This window comes from Gopherus flavomarginatus, chromosome 8 (assembly GCF_025201925.1).
Source record: "Gopherus flavomarginatus isolate rGopFla2 chromosome 8, rGopFla2.mat.asm, whole genome shotgun sequence".
Classification (NCBI taxonomy): domain Eukaryota; kingdom Metazoa; phylum Chordata; order Testudines; family Testudinidae; genus Gopherus; species Gopherus flavomarginatus.
The window spans coordinates 114,458,452-114,475,068 of record NC_066624.1 but is presented as its reverse complement, the minus strand read 5'-3'; the positions used below and the strand labels follow the sequence as shown (position 1 = coordinate 114,475,068).

The 16,617-nt window shown below is 49.6% G+C and overlaps 1 protein-coding gene across 5 annotated transcripts in view; it reads left to right on the top strand.

Annotated features, from left to right (window-relative positions):
- The first annotated feature begins 1,038 nt into the window (after positions 1-1,038).
- The window catches only part of PPP1R2 (protein phosphatase 1 regulatory inhibitor subunit 2), a 40,629-nt gene continuing 25,050 nt past the window's right edge, over positions 1,039-16,617 (top strand). The window contains exon 1 of one of the 5 annotated variants that reach the window (XM_050963952.1): positions 1,039-1,267. In XM_050963952.1, the coding sequence (XP_050819909.1) occupies positions 1,104-1,267 (164 nt within the window). In that variant the 5' untranslated portion in view covers positions 1,039-1,103. Of the gene's footprint in view, positions 1,268-7,526; positions 7,625-16,617 lie in introns of those variants that run through there. The other 4 variants (XR_007775772.1, XR_007775773.1, XM_050963954.1 and 1 more) reach the window with 4 other exon arrangements.

Below are 16,617 nucleotides of genomic sequence, written 5' to 3'. Positions count from 1 at the left end.
GTTGGAGACAAAGGGATCAGGTGGCCTCCTGGCCTGGGAAAGGAGCTGGGCAGAGAGGAGGGGCTGGGGGGGGTTGTTAGTCTGGAGCTGGCTGGGGTCGAGGAGTGGCGAGCAGACCTGGGGGTCTGGCTCACTGCCCCCCAGAATGGACCCGGCCGAGGGGTCCGGTTCGCTGTATCTACAAGCTCTGTTTTAGACCCTGTTCCTGTCATCGAATAAACCTCTGTGTTACTGGCTGGCTGAGAGTCACGTCTGACTGCAAAGTGGGGGTGCAGGACCCAGTGGCTTCCCCAGGACCCCGCTGGGGTGGACTCGCTGTGGGAAGCGCACGGAGGGGCAGAGGATGCTGAATGCTCCAAGGAGAGACCCAGGAGGTGAAGCTGTGTGAGCTTCTTGCCCTGAACAAGTCTGCTCCAAGGGAGAGGAGGCTCCCCAAAGTCCTGCCTGGCTTGGTGGGGAGCAGTTCCAGAGCATCGCCCGGTGACTCCGTGACAACTGGTGGCAGCGGTGGGACGTACTGCACCCCGTGAATGGTGCTGCTTGCAGTAAGTGACTGGGGAGCAGTTCCAGAGCATCGCCCGGGGACTCCGTGACAACGGGTGGCAGCGGTGGGAGCGCGTTCACAGGGAGAGGGTCTGGGGGGGGTGTTCTGAGGGGCAGCTCATGGCGTAGGGGTGACTCATTCCCGGGGGCGCACAATCCTGGGGGAGGGGGGGTCAGCCTGAGGGACTCTTCTCAGGGGCAGCTCGTGGGGGGAGGGGCGGTGCGTTGCTGCGGGAGCGCGCGGCTTCAGCGACAGCTCGTGGGGAGGGGCGGGGCGTAGCCTCAGGGACGCGCGGGAATGGACGGGGCGTTGCTACGGGAGCGCGCCGCCTCGCTCTGGCTCGGGGCAGTTTGAGCGCACATAGCTCCGCCCCACCCACCTGGCCCCGCCCCTCGCCGATTGTGACGGAGTAGGGTTCTGCGGCGCGCGCGCCCTCGTTGCGCAGGCCCGGGGCGCATGCGCAGTGACGGCTGTTCTGTGGCCCCCGGCGTAGGCCGTAGCTGAGCAAAGCGGCGCGGAGCCTCCGGAGCCGCCCCGGCCCCGCGTGAGAGGCCCGGCCATGGCGGCCCCGGTCCCCTCCACGTCGGGCGCGACGGGGCGCGGGCCCATCAAAGGCATCCTGAAGAAGCAGGGCTCAGGCGGCAGCGGCCTTCCGAGCAGTGCGCAGCCCCCGCCGCCGCCCCCGCGCCGCCCCGCGCCCGGGCCCTTCGAGGACGAGCAGGGGTGAGCCGCGGGCAGGTTCCCGTCTCCCGTCAGAGCCGTGGGGAGCCCAGGGCAGGGGTCAGAGAGCCAGGGACCCCCCCCCCGGGGGGGGAGCAGCCTGTGCTGGGCGGGAGCCCCCCTTCCCCCCCCCGCGGGGGGGAGCAGCCTGTGCTGGGCGGGAGCCCCCCTTCCCCCCCCCGCGGGGGGGAGCAGCCTGTGCTGGGCGGGAGCCCCCCTTCCCCCCCCCGCGGGGGGGAGCAGCCTGTGCTGGGCGGGAGCCCCCCTTCCGCTCCCCCGCGGGGGGGAGCAGCCTGTGCTGGGCGGGAGCCCCCCTTCCGCTCCCCCGCGGGGGGGAGCAGCCTGTGCTGGGCGGGAGCCCCCCTTCCGCCCCCCCGCGGGGGGGAGCAGCCTGTGCTGGGCGGGAGCCCCCCTTCCCCCCCCGCGGGGGGGAGCAGCCTGTGCTGGGCGGGAGCCCCCCTTCCCCCCCCGCGGGGGGGAGCAGCCTGTGCTGGGCGGGAGCCCCCCTTCCCCCCCCGCGGGGGGGAGCAGCCTGTGCTGGGCGGGAGCCCCCCTTCCCCCCCCCGCGGGGGGGAGCAGCCTGTGCTGGGCGGGAGCCCCCCTTCCCCCCCCCGCGGGGGGGAGCAGCCTGTGCTGGGCGGGAGCCCCCCTTCCCCCCCCCGCGGGGGGGAGCAGCCTGTGCTGGGCGGGAGCCCCCCTTCCCCCCCCCGCGGGGGGGAGCAGCCTGTGCTGGGCGGGAGCCCCCCTTCCCCCCCCCGCGGGGGGGAGCAGCCTGTGCTGGGCGGGAGCCCCCCTCCCCCCCGCGGGGGGGGGCAGCCTGTGCTGGGCGGGAGCCCCCCTTCCGCCCACCCCGGGGGGGGGCAGCCTGTGCTGGGCGGGAGCCCCCCTTCCGCCCACCCCGGGGGGGGGCAGCCTGTGCTGGGCGGGAGCCCCCCTTCCGCCCACCCCGGGGGGGAGCAGCCTGTGGTGGGCGGGAGCCCCCCTTCCGCCCACCCCGGGGGGGAGCAGCCTGTGGTGGGCGGGAGCCCCCCTCCCCCCCCGCGGGGGGAGCAGCCTGTGGTGGGCGGGAGCCCCCCTCCCCCCCCGGGGGGGAGCAGCCTGTGGTGGGCGGGAGCCCCCCTCCCCCCCCCCGGGGGGGAGCAGCCTGTGGTGGGCGGGAGCCCCCCTCCCCCCCCCCGGGGGGGAGCAGCCTGTGGTGGGCGGGAGCCCCCCTCCCCCCCCCGGGGGGGAGCAGCCTGTGGTGGGCGGGAGCCCCCCCCGCGGGGGGAGCAGCCTGTGGTGGGCGGGAGCCCCCCCCGCGGGGGGAGCAGCCTGTGGTGGGCGGGAGCCCCCCCCGCGGGGGGAGCAGCCTGTGGTGGGCGGGAGCCCCCCCCGCGGGGGGAGCAGCCTGTGGTGGGCGGGAGCCCCCCCCGCGGGGGGAGCAGCCTGTGCTGGGCGGGAGCCCCCCCCGCGGGGGGAGCAGCCTGTGCTGGGCGGGAGCCCCCCTTCCCCCCCCCCGCGGGGGGAGCAGCCTGTGCTGGGCGGGAGCCCCCCTTCCCCCCCCCCGCGGGGGGAGCAGCCTGTGCTGGGCGGGAGCCCTGCCCCGAGAGGGGTGGGCGACCCGCCCCCGCCCTCGCCCCCCGCCAGCCTCTGATGGATGCGGGAGCCGACTGCCAGGAGCAGCTGATGAGGGGTGCTGGAGCAGCCTGTAGGGGGTGCTGGAGGCTCCCCGACATCCTAGGAGCTGCAGACTTGGTGCCAGTCTGTTGTTGGAGTGTGACTGGCACTGCAGGCCAGCAACCCCTGCTCCTTGAGGGCTGGAGGAGTCTGTGCCTGTCACTTAGCCCATGGTCCATGGGTGCTGCTATGTGGGCGCTTTGGGCTGGTGCTGTCCCCTGTGAACTCTTCTCCAGTCAGCCCGCTTTCCTCGCCCAGCCCCATGACATTAATGGATCAGTTGGGTTTTATGCCCTTGTTGATGAAAGTGTAAAATCAAACCACATAAATTGCTAAACTTCAGGAGTCTTGCTTCAGGTGGTGTTGGTACCACAGGCAAAGAATTCACTTTAAATACATGGTGTTTATTCTGAAAGTGTTCTTTTAAAACAACTCCTATACATATTTCGTTTCACAGTGTTTCTGAAAAGTAAAGGTGGTATATACACTGAAGACTTGCCAGGAGCCTCTAGAGCCCTGTGAACACTTATAAGCCATCTTGATCTGTAAAGTCATTGAGTGCCAGTGGCGTGCATGGTACTGCACATACATAAACAGGTTCTCTGCCCCAAGGATGTCACAATCTTAATCATATATATATACACACACAGTACTGGTTTGTACTTTGTAGGTGAGAAATCTGAGGAATTGTCACAGATTGAGATGTCACTAGAGGTGGTTTTGGTGGTTTTGGAATTAATTGATAAATTAATTGATAAATTCAACAGTAACAAGTCACCGAGACCAGACAGCATTCACCCAAGAGTTCTGAAAGAACTCAAACGTGCAATTGTGGAACTGTTAACTATGGTTTGTAATCTGTCCTTTAAATCGGCTTCGGTACCCAATGACGTGAAGATAGCTAATGTAACGGCAATATTTCAAAAGGGCTCTAGACGTGATCCTGGCAATTACAGACCAGTAAGTCTAACATTAGTATTGGGCAAATTAGTTGAAACAATAATAAAGAATAAAATTGTCAGACACATAGAAGAACATAAATTGTTGGGCAAAAGTAAACATGGTTTCTGTAAAGGGAAATTGTGTCTTTGTAATCTATTAGAGTTCTTTGAAGGGGTCAACAAACATGTGGACAAGGGGGATCCAGTGGACATAGTGTACTTAGATTTCCAGAAGGCCCTTGACAAGGTCGCTCACCAGAGGCTCTTACGTAAATTAAGTTGTCATGGGATAAGAGGAAAGATCCTTTCATGGATTGAGAACTGGTTAAAAAACAGGGAACAAAGGGTAGGAATTGTAAATTTTCAGCATGGAGAGAGATAACTAGTGGTGTTCCCCAAGGGTCAGTCCTAGGACCGATCCTATTTAACTTATTCATAAATGTTCTGGAGAAGGGGGTAAAAAATGAAGTGGCAAAGTTTGCAGATGATACTAAACTGCTCAAGATAGTTAAGAACAAAGCAGACACTGAAGAACTTAAAAAAGATCTCACAAAACTAAGTGATTGGGCAACAAAATGGCAAATGAAATTTAATGTGGATAAATGTAAAGTAATGCACATTAGAAAAAATAACCCCAACTATACATACAATTTGATGGGGGCTAATTTAGCTACAAGTAATCAGGAAAGAGATCTTGGAGTCATTGTGCATAGTTCTCTGAAGATGTCCACGCAGTGTGCAGCGGCAGTCAAAAAAGCAAACAGGATGTTAGGAATCATTAAAAAAGGGATAGAGAATAAGACAGAGAATATTTTATTGCTCTTATATAAATCCATGGTATGCCTACATCTTGAATACTGTGTACAGATGTGGTCTCCTTATCTTGAAAAAGATATACTGGCATTAGAAAAGGTTCAGACAAGGGCAACTAAAATGATTATGGGTTTGGAACAGGTCCCATGTGAGGAGAGATTAAAGAGGCTTGGACTTTTCAGCTTGGAAAAGAGGAGACTAAGGGGGGATATGATAGAGGTCTATAAAATCATGAGTGGTGTGGAGAAAGTGAATAAGGAAAAGGTATTTACTGTGGACTGAATTGACCAAGTGGGGGTGTGGACTTTCTGTCAAGGAGTGCACCAAAGCTGCCAACTCTTCAAAATTCTTTCTTCTGCCCACCAGCATCACTTCTGTTTTTCTCCGGTTCTGCGTCAGCCAGCTGATCTCATCAAGCATTGTGCAGAGCTCTTGGTGGCAGTAGTGGTATGCTCGTGTATAGTGAACGATAGGTAGAGCTGTATGTCAGCTGCATATGGCACATGAGTCCATGTTGTCTAATCAGTTCATCTAGTGGTTGCATATAGATTCTGAAAAGGACTGGAGAGAGACTTGATCCTTGTGGAACCCCGTGAATGAGGGGGTCTAATGGTGGAGGTGCAGTTTTACTATCACTGCTTGTTGGGTGCATCCCTCTAGGAAGAACTCAAACCATTTTAGCACATTACCCTGGACTCCTGTCACTTCTCTAAGGTGAGACTGTTCCACAGAGTGAACCCACATGCTGGCAGCTCTGCCTGTAAGGCATTGTACCTGGACATGTAAGTGTCCACCTGGTGCGACTAGCAATAAAAGTCTTGGGCTTCCCAGACCTTCTCATTGTCTTGCGGCAGTAGTTGAGGAACAAACTATTTTCCCCGCCATATGGGTTGTATTGCTGTGCAGTACTCTGAATGGTAACACTCTTAAGTCTGCCCCCACCCCTCACACATGTAACTTCATGGTATGGACCCTTGTTCAATATCTTTTTCCTGCATGAATTAATGTCATCTCCCTTGTACCAAATTTTTACTTTTCTGTGGTGATAAAAGGGCATTTTTTCTTGCTTTGTATCACTTCCGGCCACTTTTACTTTGTATAGCATGTGTCCTCCATATACTGCATGTTATTGCTTTTGTTTTTTACCTTACATGATAGCAAATTAACTTGTACTTTTCTGTAAACAGTTACATTATATATTATATAAAGTTAACAAAGTGTCATTAATAAGCCCTTGGTTTTACTTATTCGGTGCATGCTACTAACTTCTGCTGCTAGCTTCTACTGAAATGCCTTGTCGTGTTCCTCCAGCGTATTTATGTCAGCTTGGTTTCAGAGTGACATACCAGTCTAAAACAGCTCAGCTCCTGTGCTCGTCCTGTTAGGTTTCCTCCCGTTATGTTGCTGCCCCATCTCAGCAGGATTATGCATTTTAAAGTTTATTTTTTTCTCCATAAAGTTCTTTTAACAGTTCTTAACCATTTTTGACCAAATTCAAGTTGGCACAATTCTTTAGATGGCTGCAGACAGGTAAAAGTTAATAACACTGGCATATAAATATATTGAATATTATTATACTGTATTTCCTTAATAGATTTAACCCTGAGTGTACGTCTACACTGGCAGAGTTACAGGACCAGCAGTTACAGCGCTGCTCAGAGAGCACTGAAGGGAAGCCACTGTTGTGTGTTCACACTGTCAGCTCCCTGCACAATAAGCATCTTCACACTTGTGGCACTTGCAGTGGTATTTGGAGCGGTGCACTCTGAGGAGCTATCCCACAGAGCATGTCTTCCTCTTCTACTTCTAAGAGTTGTTGGAAGGCAGAGGGGGTCGCAGGGCATCCTGGGTCCTGTCCCAATGCCCTGCGATGCATTGTTTTGCATCCCAGTGCTTCTGTCCACATTTTGCACCATCTTTCAATGGTTTGTGTAGTGCACGACCTGCCTCTTCGTTCCGCAGGAATGGATCCCAAACAGTTGGCCAGTATGCTGCTCACTCTGACTAAGATGTCATGAGTGGCAGTGGAGTTATTCCTTAAACTACAAAGGCAAGAGGAGTGCGACATTGATCTTGCCACGTGTGCTAGCTATGACATGAGATTGCTTATGGCATTCATGGTGGTGCGGACCACACAGGAACCCCGTTTTTGGGGCTCGAGACACAAGCACTGAGTGGTGGGATCACAACATGATGCACGTCTAGAATGACGAGCAGTGGCTGCAGAACTTTTGGATGAGGAAAGCCACATTCATGGGACTGTGTGATGAGCTCACCCCAGCCCTGTAGCACAAGGACACGAGAATGAAAGCTGCTGTTGGAGAAGCGCATGGTGATTGCACTGTGGAAGCTGGCTACTCCAGACTGCTACCAATCAGTCGCTAAACAGTTTGGAGTGGGAAAGTCAACCATTGGACTCATGTTGGCGGAAGTGTGCAGGGCCATTAATTGCATCCTGCTCTGAAAGACCATGACTCTGGGCGAGACATTGTGGACAGCTTTGCACAAATGGGCTTCCCTAATTGCAAAGGGGCAATAGATAGCATGCATATTCCAATTCTGGCACCAGACCACCTAGTCACCGAGTACATTAATTGCAAGGGGTATTTCTCACTTGTTCTCCAGGCACTTGTGGATCACCGTGGGCATTTCACAGACATTAACGCAGGCTGGTCCAGAAAGTGGGCTATTATCAGCAAGAGGAACAGTCACAGTCTAGTGGTAGTAGTCATCACCACGTAACCTCCCTTTTGTGTAATTTGTTTGATTACTAAGGGTACGTCTATACTACCCACTGGATCGGCGGGTAGTGTTTGATGTATCGGGGATCGATTTATCGCATCTCATCTAGACATGATAAATCGATGCCCGTACTCCACCTCGGCAGGAGAAGTAAGTGGAGTCGATGGGGGAGCCGCGGCGGTCGACTCGCTGCCGTGAGGATGGCCAGGTAAGTCGAAGTAAGATACTTCGACTTCAGCTACGCGAATAGGGTAGCAGAAGTTGTGTATCTTAATTTGAACCCCCCCCCCCCCCACTAATGTAGCCCAGGCCTAAGTGTTTTGCAGGGCATCTAAAGGGGTGTCATCAGGAGAAGGGAGAAAACTTGTTCACCTTAGCCTCTAAATATAGAACAAGAAGCAATGGGCTTAAACTGCAGCAAGGGAGGTTTAGGTTGGACATTAGGAAAAAGTTCCTAACTGTCAGGGTGGTTAAACACTGGAATAAATTGCCTAGGGAGGTTGTGGAATCTCCATCTTTGGAGATATTTAAGAGTAGGTTAGATAAATGTCTATCAGGGATGGTCTAGACAGTATTTGGTCCTGCCATGAGGGCAGGAGACTGGACTTGATGATCTCTCGAGGTCCCTTCTAGTCCTAGAGTCTCTGGATCTATGACTGCCCTGAGTTTTCCTGTCATAACTGGGATCCATTGTTCTTTTTCCCTTTTTATCTAATGTTGCTTTTAGTATCCATATTACACCAATCTGTTTAATCCTTTTAGCACTCTGTAAATGCTTCCTTTAACTCCTCATTCTGTTTCCGTAAATCACCTATCTCCCTATGTGACATATTTTCTTAGCCAATTTCTTTGCCTCTTAGCTTATCTTTGTGCTTTTCTGTACTCATTGTTTAGCTACAGTTATTGTTCTCTCCCTGGTTGTCCATTGGTCTTGTTCTTTAAAATTTCAGTGCCATTCAATGGACCTTTTACTTCTGGTGGAATTCTGTGCCAAAAAATTAAAAATTCTACACACTATTTTAAAATTCTGTAAAATTCTGCATATTTCATTTGTGAAAATAACACAATATAATCATAAGAACTTAAGAACGGCCGTACTGGGTCAGACCAAAGGTCCATCTAGCCCAGTATCTGTCTACTGACAGTGGCCAATGCCAGGTGCCCCAGAGGGAGTGAACGTAACAGGCAATGATCAAGTGATCTCTCTCTTGCCATCCATCTCCATCCTCGGATGAACAGAGGCTAGGGACACCATTCTTTACCCATCCTGGCTAATAGCCATTTATGGACTTAGCCACCATGAATTTACCAGTTCCCTTTTAAACATTGTTATAGTCCTAGCCGTCACAACCTCTTCAGGTAAGGAGTTCCACAAGTTGACTGTGTGCTGCATGAAGAAGAACTTCCTTTTATTTGTTTTAAACCTGCTGCCCATTAATTTCATTTGGTGACCCCTAGTTGTTGTATTATGGGAATAAGTAAATAACTTTTCTTTATCCACTTTCTCAACATCACTCATGATTTTATATACCTCTTATATCCCCCCTTAATCTCCTCTTTTCCAAGCTGAAGAGTCCTAGCCTCTTTAATCTTTCCTTGTATGGGACCCTCTCCAAACCCCTAATCATTTTAGTTGCCGTTTTCTGAATCTTTTCTAGTGCTAGAATATCTGCTTTGGGGTGAGGAGACCACATCTGTACACAGTATTCGAGATGTGGGCATACCATGGATTTATATAAGGGCAATAATATATTCTTGGTCTTATTCTCTATTCCCTTTTTAATGATTCCTAACATCCTGTTTGCTTTTTTGACTGCCTCTGCACATCAGTTTCAATTATTTTTGCTCATTTCTTTCAAAATACCTGTCAGCAAGTATGTCTGTAACAATACAGATGACAACAAAAGATTCAGGAAATGTTTTTTGACAAATAGATTCCTTACTGGGCGTATTAATACAGAACTCTCAGTAATCATTTAAACTACAATACAGAACCGTATTTCCCAAGCCCCTCAGAAGCAGAGCAAAGGCTTGGGGGAGTCAGGGATAACGGAAGAGTGAGGGAGAGGGAAGTAAATTGCTGGGAAGGAGTCTGGGTGTGACGTTGGAGGGCTGTTTGGTATGGGTGGGAAAAGTATAGAACAGATTTTTGTGGGTGGTGGGGGCCAGGGAGGGATTGTGAGGGAGGTTTCCCAATGGAGACCCTTGCTGACCCCTAGCCTCTCCCATTCAGTCAGGCACATCTGCCCCTGTCCCCATGTGTGTTTGTGCCTTCACTCAGCCACTCTCCTGTCCCTAAGTCTCCCTGTTCCCCTCCCCCTGTCTCCATGTGTGTCTGTGCCCCCACCCAGCCACTCCCTTGTCCCTGTGTAGCTCTGCCCCTCTCTCATCCCGTGGCCCTGTGCCTCCACTCCCATTCAGCCCCTGCCCTAGTATGTCCTCCCCCACTAGCCCTTATGAGCCCCTCTGACATCCGCCAATCCCCCCGCCCCCCACAGCCTGTGTCTCCTGACCTGGCCTGACAAGTGCTGAGAAAGTAGCTCTCTCTCCCTGCAGGGAGCTGCAACTCTGTTCTGTCGCCACCGCGCCCTCTGGTGGGCATAAGGCACAACTGCAGCAACATTTTGACAAGTTTTTTTCTGCATGAAAAATTAGAAAGCTGCGAGGTTTATTAAATATGTGCGCACACAGTAGCACAGAATTCCCTCAGGAGTAACCTTTGCTGTGCTTGCCAGGAGTTCTTCTACATAGGCATCCAAAGTACTTCCCTCTATTCCCCTTATGTTACTGAATTTCTCCTTAGAGAATTCTGTACTGGTCCCTTCTGTCTGACAGTTTAGAGCAACTGAAATTAATGTTGGTGGGAGTCCTGCTGCAGTTACCAATAATGTTGGAATTATTAATATTAAAGTAGACTACCACCAAACACTAATTTAACCATAAATTCCTGTGTTAAATCCAAAGTCTGAATAGTATTTATACAATTGCTCTAAACCAGGGGTCGGCAACCTTTCAGGAGTCTTCATTTAGTCACTCTAATTTGAGGTTTCACTTGCCAGTAATACATTTGAACCTTTTTAGAAGGTTTCTTTGTATAAGCCTATAATAGTTGTGGCAGAGCTCCGACCTTGTCCCCGTGGGTCCCACACTTCCAGGCGGTTTATGCTAGCTTCAGAGGCTCACTGCAACCCTCCACGTAGCCCTTCTCTCTGGTGCCAGGGATACAATCTACTGAGCCCTTTTCATCATAAGCCAGAAAGGAGGTTGATGAGAGAACTCCGACAGTCTCTGTTGCTCCTATGGCCATATACCAAAAACAATTCAGCCTTCTATCCTGACAGAGGCCTGTCTTTCCCTCCCAGGAGATGTTACTGTAATGAGGGGCTGGGGGGAACCCAGGCCCACCCTCTACTCCGGGTTCCGGCTCAGGGACCCTAATGGTAGCAGCTGTTGGCAGCCCACCTTTTCACTGCTAGAGTTGCTACAGTTTCCTGGGCCACTTCCCCACAGCTCTCCTGCTTCTCCCTTCTTCACCGTTAGCTTAGGGCTGTCTTATCAATGACTTGAGGGTGTCTTCATTAACTTTCAGCTGCACTTCCTCCTCCCTGGCTCTCTTTGGCCTGACTGAGTGAGCCCTTTTATAGCATCAGAGGGGTCTTAATTAGAGTCAGGTGTTTAACAGCCTCACCTGACTCTTAGCAGGTTAATTGGAGTCAAGTGTTCTCATTAGCCTGGAGCAGCCCCTGCTTTGGTCAGTCAGGGAACAGAAAGCTGCTTATCCAGTGGCCACTATATCTCTCTTCTACTGCTTTGCTGTTCCCAAGTAGTCTGGGTCTATCACATATACACCTCTACTTCCATATAACGCTGTCTTTGGGAGTCAAAAAATCTTACCGCATTATAGGTGAAGCCACGCTACATCAAACTTGCTTTGATCCACCAGAGTGCGCTGTCTCTCTTCCCCCCTCCTCCCCCCCCCCCCACGGAACGCTGCTTTACCACGTTATATCAGAATTTGTGTTATATCGGGTCATGTTATATCAGGGTAGAGGTGTATAACTAAACTATTGTTGAATGTAAAGTAAATAAGGTTTCAAAATATTTAAGAAGCTGAATTTAAAATTAAAATACAGAGCCCACCTACCGGGGTGGTGGGCAGGACCTGGGCAGTGTGAGTGCCACTGAAAATCAGCTCATGTGCTGCAGATTGCCTACCGCTGCTCTAAACATTCCTAAAAGCCTAATTAATATAGTCATACAGTACCAAAACAGAAATATTTATCAAGATACTTACCGAAGGGCTAAACCAAGGGGTGCTTAGACCCATATTGATTGGCTCCAGTTTGGTCATGCAGATATTAACAATTAACCCCTCAAGAGCTTCCCCTTTTATATACCATTTTACACATAGAGTGATGTCATTGCCAATTGCTAACTTTAGCTAAAAACAAAGTTTTGGCTGGTTTGGGATCATTGCTGGTTCATCATACACAATGCTTCCTTATTATTAACTGTGCCTGGTAGTTGTGGCCTCCTCTTCTTTCTATCTTATCAGTTACTGTTCAGGTCCAGTTTTTCCAATTAGCCGTTTACTTTCAAAGCCTTCCCACAACTGCTAACAGACCCACATAAAACATGCTTTTTTTTTTTCCTTTTTGAATTAATGTAACCCTTTATATCCCATAAACAGCATACCTGATGAATTGCAGTAATAACTGCATGGCTATGAGACATTCAAGACAAGGTTATATAAGTACACAGCAGTGAAGGTTTTTGAGTCCTTGATGACTTATGCATCAGTTTGGATTCTAATTAATTGTTTCTAACTACTGGTTCTTCAGGCTCTCTCTTCTTACTCTCAGGTTGTGCCACTGTGCCGTGCCCCAGTGTGCAATCTGTGGATGTCTTCCTTTTAGTTTGCCTACAACAGAGACTGAGGTTAAGGAGCAGCTCAAGGTCCGCTGCAGATCAGAGTGCTCACAGATGAATGGGAGTAGTTGGTACAATCAAGGTTTTTGAGTCTGGTAGAATAATAATGGCCTGAAAAGTTTGAAAACCATCGGGCTTATGTCTTCCTGGAAGACTCCAGCGCTGTCAGATTCTGTGATTCATATGCTGGCTAGGGAACTTTCCAGCACATTTTGGGCTCAAGTTTTTTGGTGTTGCATTGGTGCTTAAGAAGCCATGTCATGTATTGATTCTGAGTATCTTTTAATTCCAGACAACAAAGGATTAATAAAAATGCACAATCCTTAGAGCTAATCTGTAGGGTTCTTCTACTGTTTAGACAATGTCTTATTTACGAAGGGCTATTAGTGTTGTCACATACATGATGGATCATGAAAACACTCTTAAGATTCTAATGCTCGAAGCAAGGAATAATAATGGATGCTGTGGTAAAGGAGAATTATGTCATTCAAAGATAATCTTTTCCCTAGTGCCATCACAACTTTAGTTGCTGCAGCACTTTTACTAGATTTTATGTATGTACAAAAGATTGAATTGAAAATCTATTGCTGTGGGGCTTTGGACCTCGTAGGCTTATCATTACTGAGTGACGGCATTTTTAGTGGGGTCCCAGAGGGATCTGTTCTTGGTACAGTGCTACTCAATATCTATTGATCTGGAAAATTATATAATGATTGCTGGCAAAGTTTACAGATGAGATACACAGATTGGTGGAGTGATAAATGCTTTTTTTGCCTCTGTCTTCACGAACAAGGTCAGCTCCCAGACTACTGCACTGGGCAGCACAGCATGGGGAGGAGATGACCAGCTCTCTGTGGAGAAAGAAGTGGTTTGGGACTATTCAGAAAAGCTGGACGAGCACAAGTCCATGGAGCCAGATGCGCTGCATCCGAGGGTGCTAAAGGAGTTTGTGGATGTGATTGCAGAGCCATTGGCCGTTATCTTTGAAAACTCATGGCGATCAGTCCCGGATGATTGGAATAAGGCTAATGTAGTGCCCATCTTTAAAAAAGGGAAGGAGAAGGATCCGGGGAACTACAGGCCAGTCAGCCTCACCTCAGTCCCTGGAAAAATCATGGAGCAAGTCCTCAAGGAATCAATTCTGAATCACTTAGAGGAGAGGAAAGTGATCAGGAACAGTCAGCATGGATTCACCAAGGGCAAGTTGTGCCTGACTAACCTAATTGCCTTCTGTGATGAGATAACTGGCTCTGTGGATGAGGGGAAAGCAGTGGATGTGTTATTCCTTGATTTTAGCAAAGCTTTTGATATGGTCTCCCAAAGTATTCTTGCCAGCAAGTTAAAGAAATATGGATTGGATGAATGGGCTGTAAGGTGTATAGAAAGCTGGCTAGATCATTGGGCTTAACGGGTAGTGATCAATGGCTCAATGTCTAGTTGGCAGCCAGTATCAAGCTGAGTGCCCCAGGGGTCCATCCTGGGTCTGGTTTTGTTCATCATCTTCATTAATGATCTGGATGATGGTATGGATTTCACCCGCAGCAAGTTTGTGGATGACACTAAGATGAGGGGAGAGGTAGATATGCTGGAGGGTAGGGATAGGGTCCAGAGTTACCTACACAAACTATAAGATTGGGCCAAAAGAAATCTGATGAGGTTCAACAAGGACAAGTGCAGAGTCCTGCACTTAGGATGGAAGAATCTCGTGCACCGCTACAGGCTGGGGATCGAGTGGCTAAGTGGAAGTTCTGCAGAAAAGGACCTGGGGATTACAGTGGATGAGAAGCTGGATATGAGTCTGCAGTGTGCTCTTGTTGCTAAGAAGTCTAATGGCATATTGGGCTGCATTAGGAGCATTGCCAGCAGATCGAGGGAAGTGATTATTCCCCTCTATTTGGCACTGGTGAGGCTACATCTGGAGTATTGCGTCCAGATTTGGACCCTCCACTACAAGAAGGATGTGGACAAACTGGAAAGAGTCCAGCAGAGGGCAACAAAAATGATTAGGGAGCTGGGGCACATGACTTATGAGGAGAGGCTTGGGGAACTGGTTTTATTTAGTCTGCAGAAGAGAAGAGTGAGGAGGGATTTGATAGCAGCCTTCAGCTACCTGAAGGTGGGCTCCAGAGAGAATGGAGCTAGGTTGTTCAGTGGTGGCAGATGACAGAACAAGGAGTAAGGGTCTCAAGTTGCAGTGGGGGGAGGTCTAGGTTGGATATTAGGAAAAACTATTTCACTAGAAGGGTGGTGAAGCACTGGAATGGGTTCCCTAGGGAGGTGGTGGAATCTCCTTCCTTAGAGGTTTTTAAGGCCTGGCTTGACTAAGTCCTGGCTGGGATGATTTAATTGGGGATTGGTCCTGCTTTGAGCAGGGAGTTGGACTAGATGACCCTAATTTTCTATGAGTCTATGACAGGGGTAGGCAACCTATGGCACAGGTGCCGAAGGCTGCACATGAGCTGATTTTCAGTGGCACTCACACTGCCCGGGTCCTGGCCACTGGGCCAGGGGGCTCTGCATTTTAATTTAATTTTAAAGGAAGCTTCTTAAACATTTTAAAAGCCTTATTTACTTTACATACAACAATAGTTTAGTTATGTATTATAGACTTATAGAAAGAGATCTTCTAAAAATGTTAAAATGTATTACTGGCATGCGAAACCTTAAATCTGAGGGAATAAATGAAGACTTGGCACACCACTTCTGAAAGGTTGCTGACTCCTGGTCTATGACATTCTCATAAGTAAGCTGGAGAAATGCAGGCTCAGTGGAACTACCATTAAGCGGATACATAATTGGTTAAAAAAACACAAACAAAGAGTAACTATTAATCAAAGGATGTCAGGTTGGAAGGAGGTCTCAAGTGGAGTTCCACAGGGATTTGTTCTGGATCCAGTGTTTTTTTAACATTTTTTATTAATGACCTGTATATAGGAATAGCTAGCATACTGATCAAATTTGCAGATGACAGAAAGCTGTGTGGCTTATACACACTTTGGAGGATAGATCTAAAATTCAAAGGGAACTTGACAAATGGAGGAACTGGGCTATTGACAACAGAATGAAATCCAACAAAGACAAATGTAAGGTGCTGCATTTAGGGAAGAAAAACCAAATGTGCAAATACAGAATAGGGGATAACTGGCTTGGCAGCAGCGCTGCTGAGAAGGATCTGGGAGTTGTGGTGGATCACAACTTCAACTTGAGTCAACAGTGCGATGTTGCAAAAAAAGCAAATGCAATTTTGGATTGCATTAACAGAGGCATAGCATGCAAGTCACAGGAGGTGATAGTACTGCTGTATTTGGTGCTGGTTATGCCTCAGCCGAAGTACTGTGTCCAGTTTGGTCACTGACATAGAAAGGATGTAGAGAAACTGAAAGGGATTCAGAGACAAGCAGCAAAGATGATCAAAGGGATGGAATACAAGCCATGTGAGCAAAGGCTGCAGGAACTGGGTATGTTTAATTTGCAAAAGAGGAGTTTAAAGGGAGAGATGGCAGCAGCGTTCAAATACTTGAAAGGCTGCCATAAAAAATGGAGATAAGTTCTCTTGCCACAGAGAGCAGGACAAGAGGCAGTGGGTTCAAAATACAGCACAGCAGACTTAGATTAAATCTCAGGAAAAACTTTAACTGTAAGAACAGCAGGACAGTGGAACAAACTGCCTAAGGAAGTTGTGTAATCTCCTTCACTGGAGGTTTTCAAAAAGAGACTGGATAGCCATCTGTCTTGAATGGTTTAGACACAACAAATCCTGCATCTTGGCAGGAGGTTAGAGTATATCACCCTTGTGATCCCTTCTAACCCTATGGTTCTATGATTCCAGGGAGAGACATTGTCGTTCTCCATCCCGCTGGTATGGACACCCTGGAATCCCTTCACCCATGCCACATGAAGCATGTAATTGGCCATACTGAGAGTCTGCGACTGCTTACCGACAAGAGTTCTCCAGGGCCTATAGTGTGTCTTGCTGAGAGAAGGGCAGACATTCCCCACTAACCTCTCTCACTCTCCATAAAAATGTGCTTCTGTAGAATGAAACTTATTTCTCATGCCAGTTAAACCAACCGGTCAAATTATTTAAACACTCATTCAAATGTCAGCTAAATCCTTGGGCCAGTCTAAATTAAAACAGTGTGCATCCTTGCATGGAGCCTGTGTTCGTCCTTCCCTTTTTATGCTGACTATGACTGTAACACTATCCTTTCCACTTGAGCCTCGGGTACTAGTTGCTCTCTTTGGGTTTGTCTACATGTGCAAATTTACTGG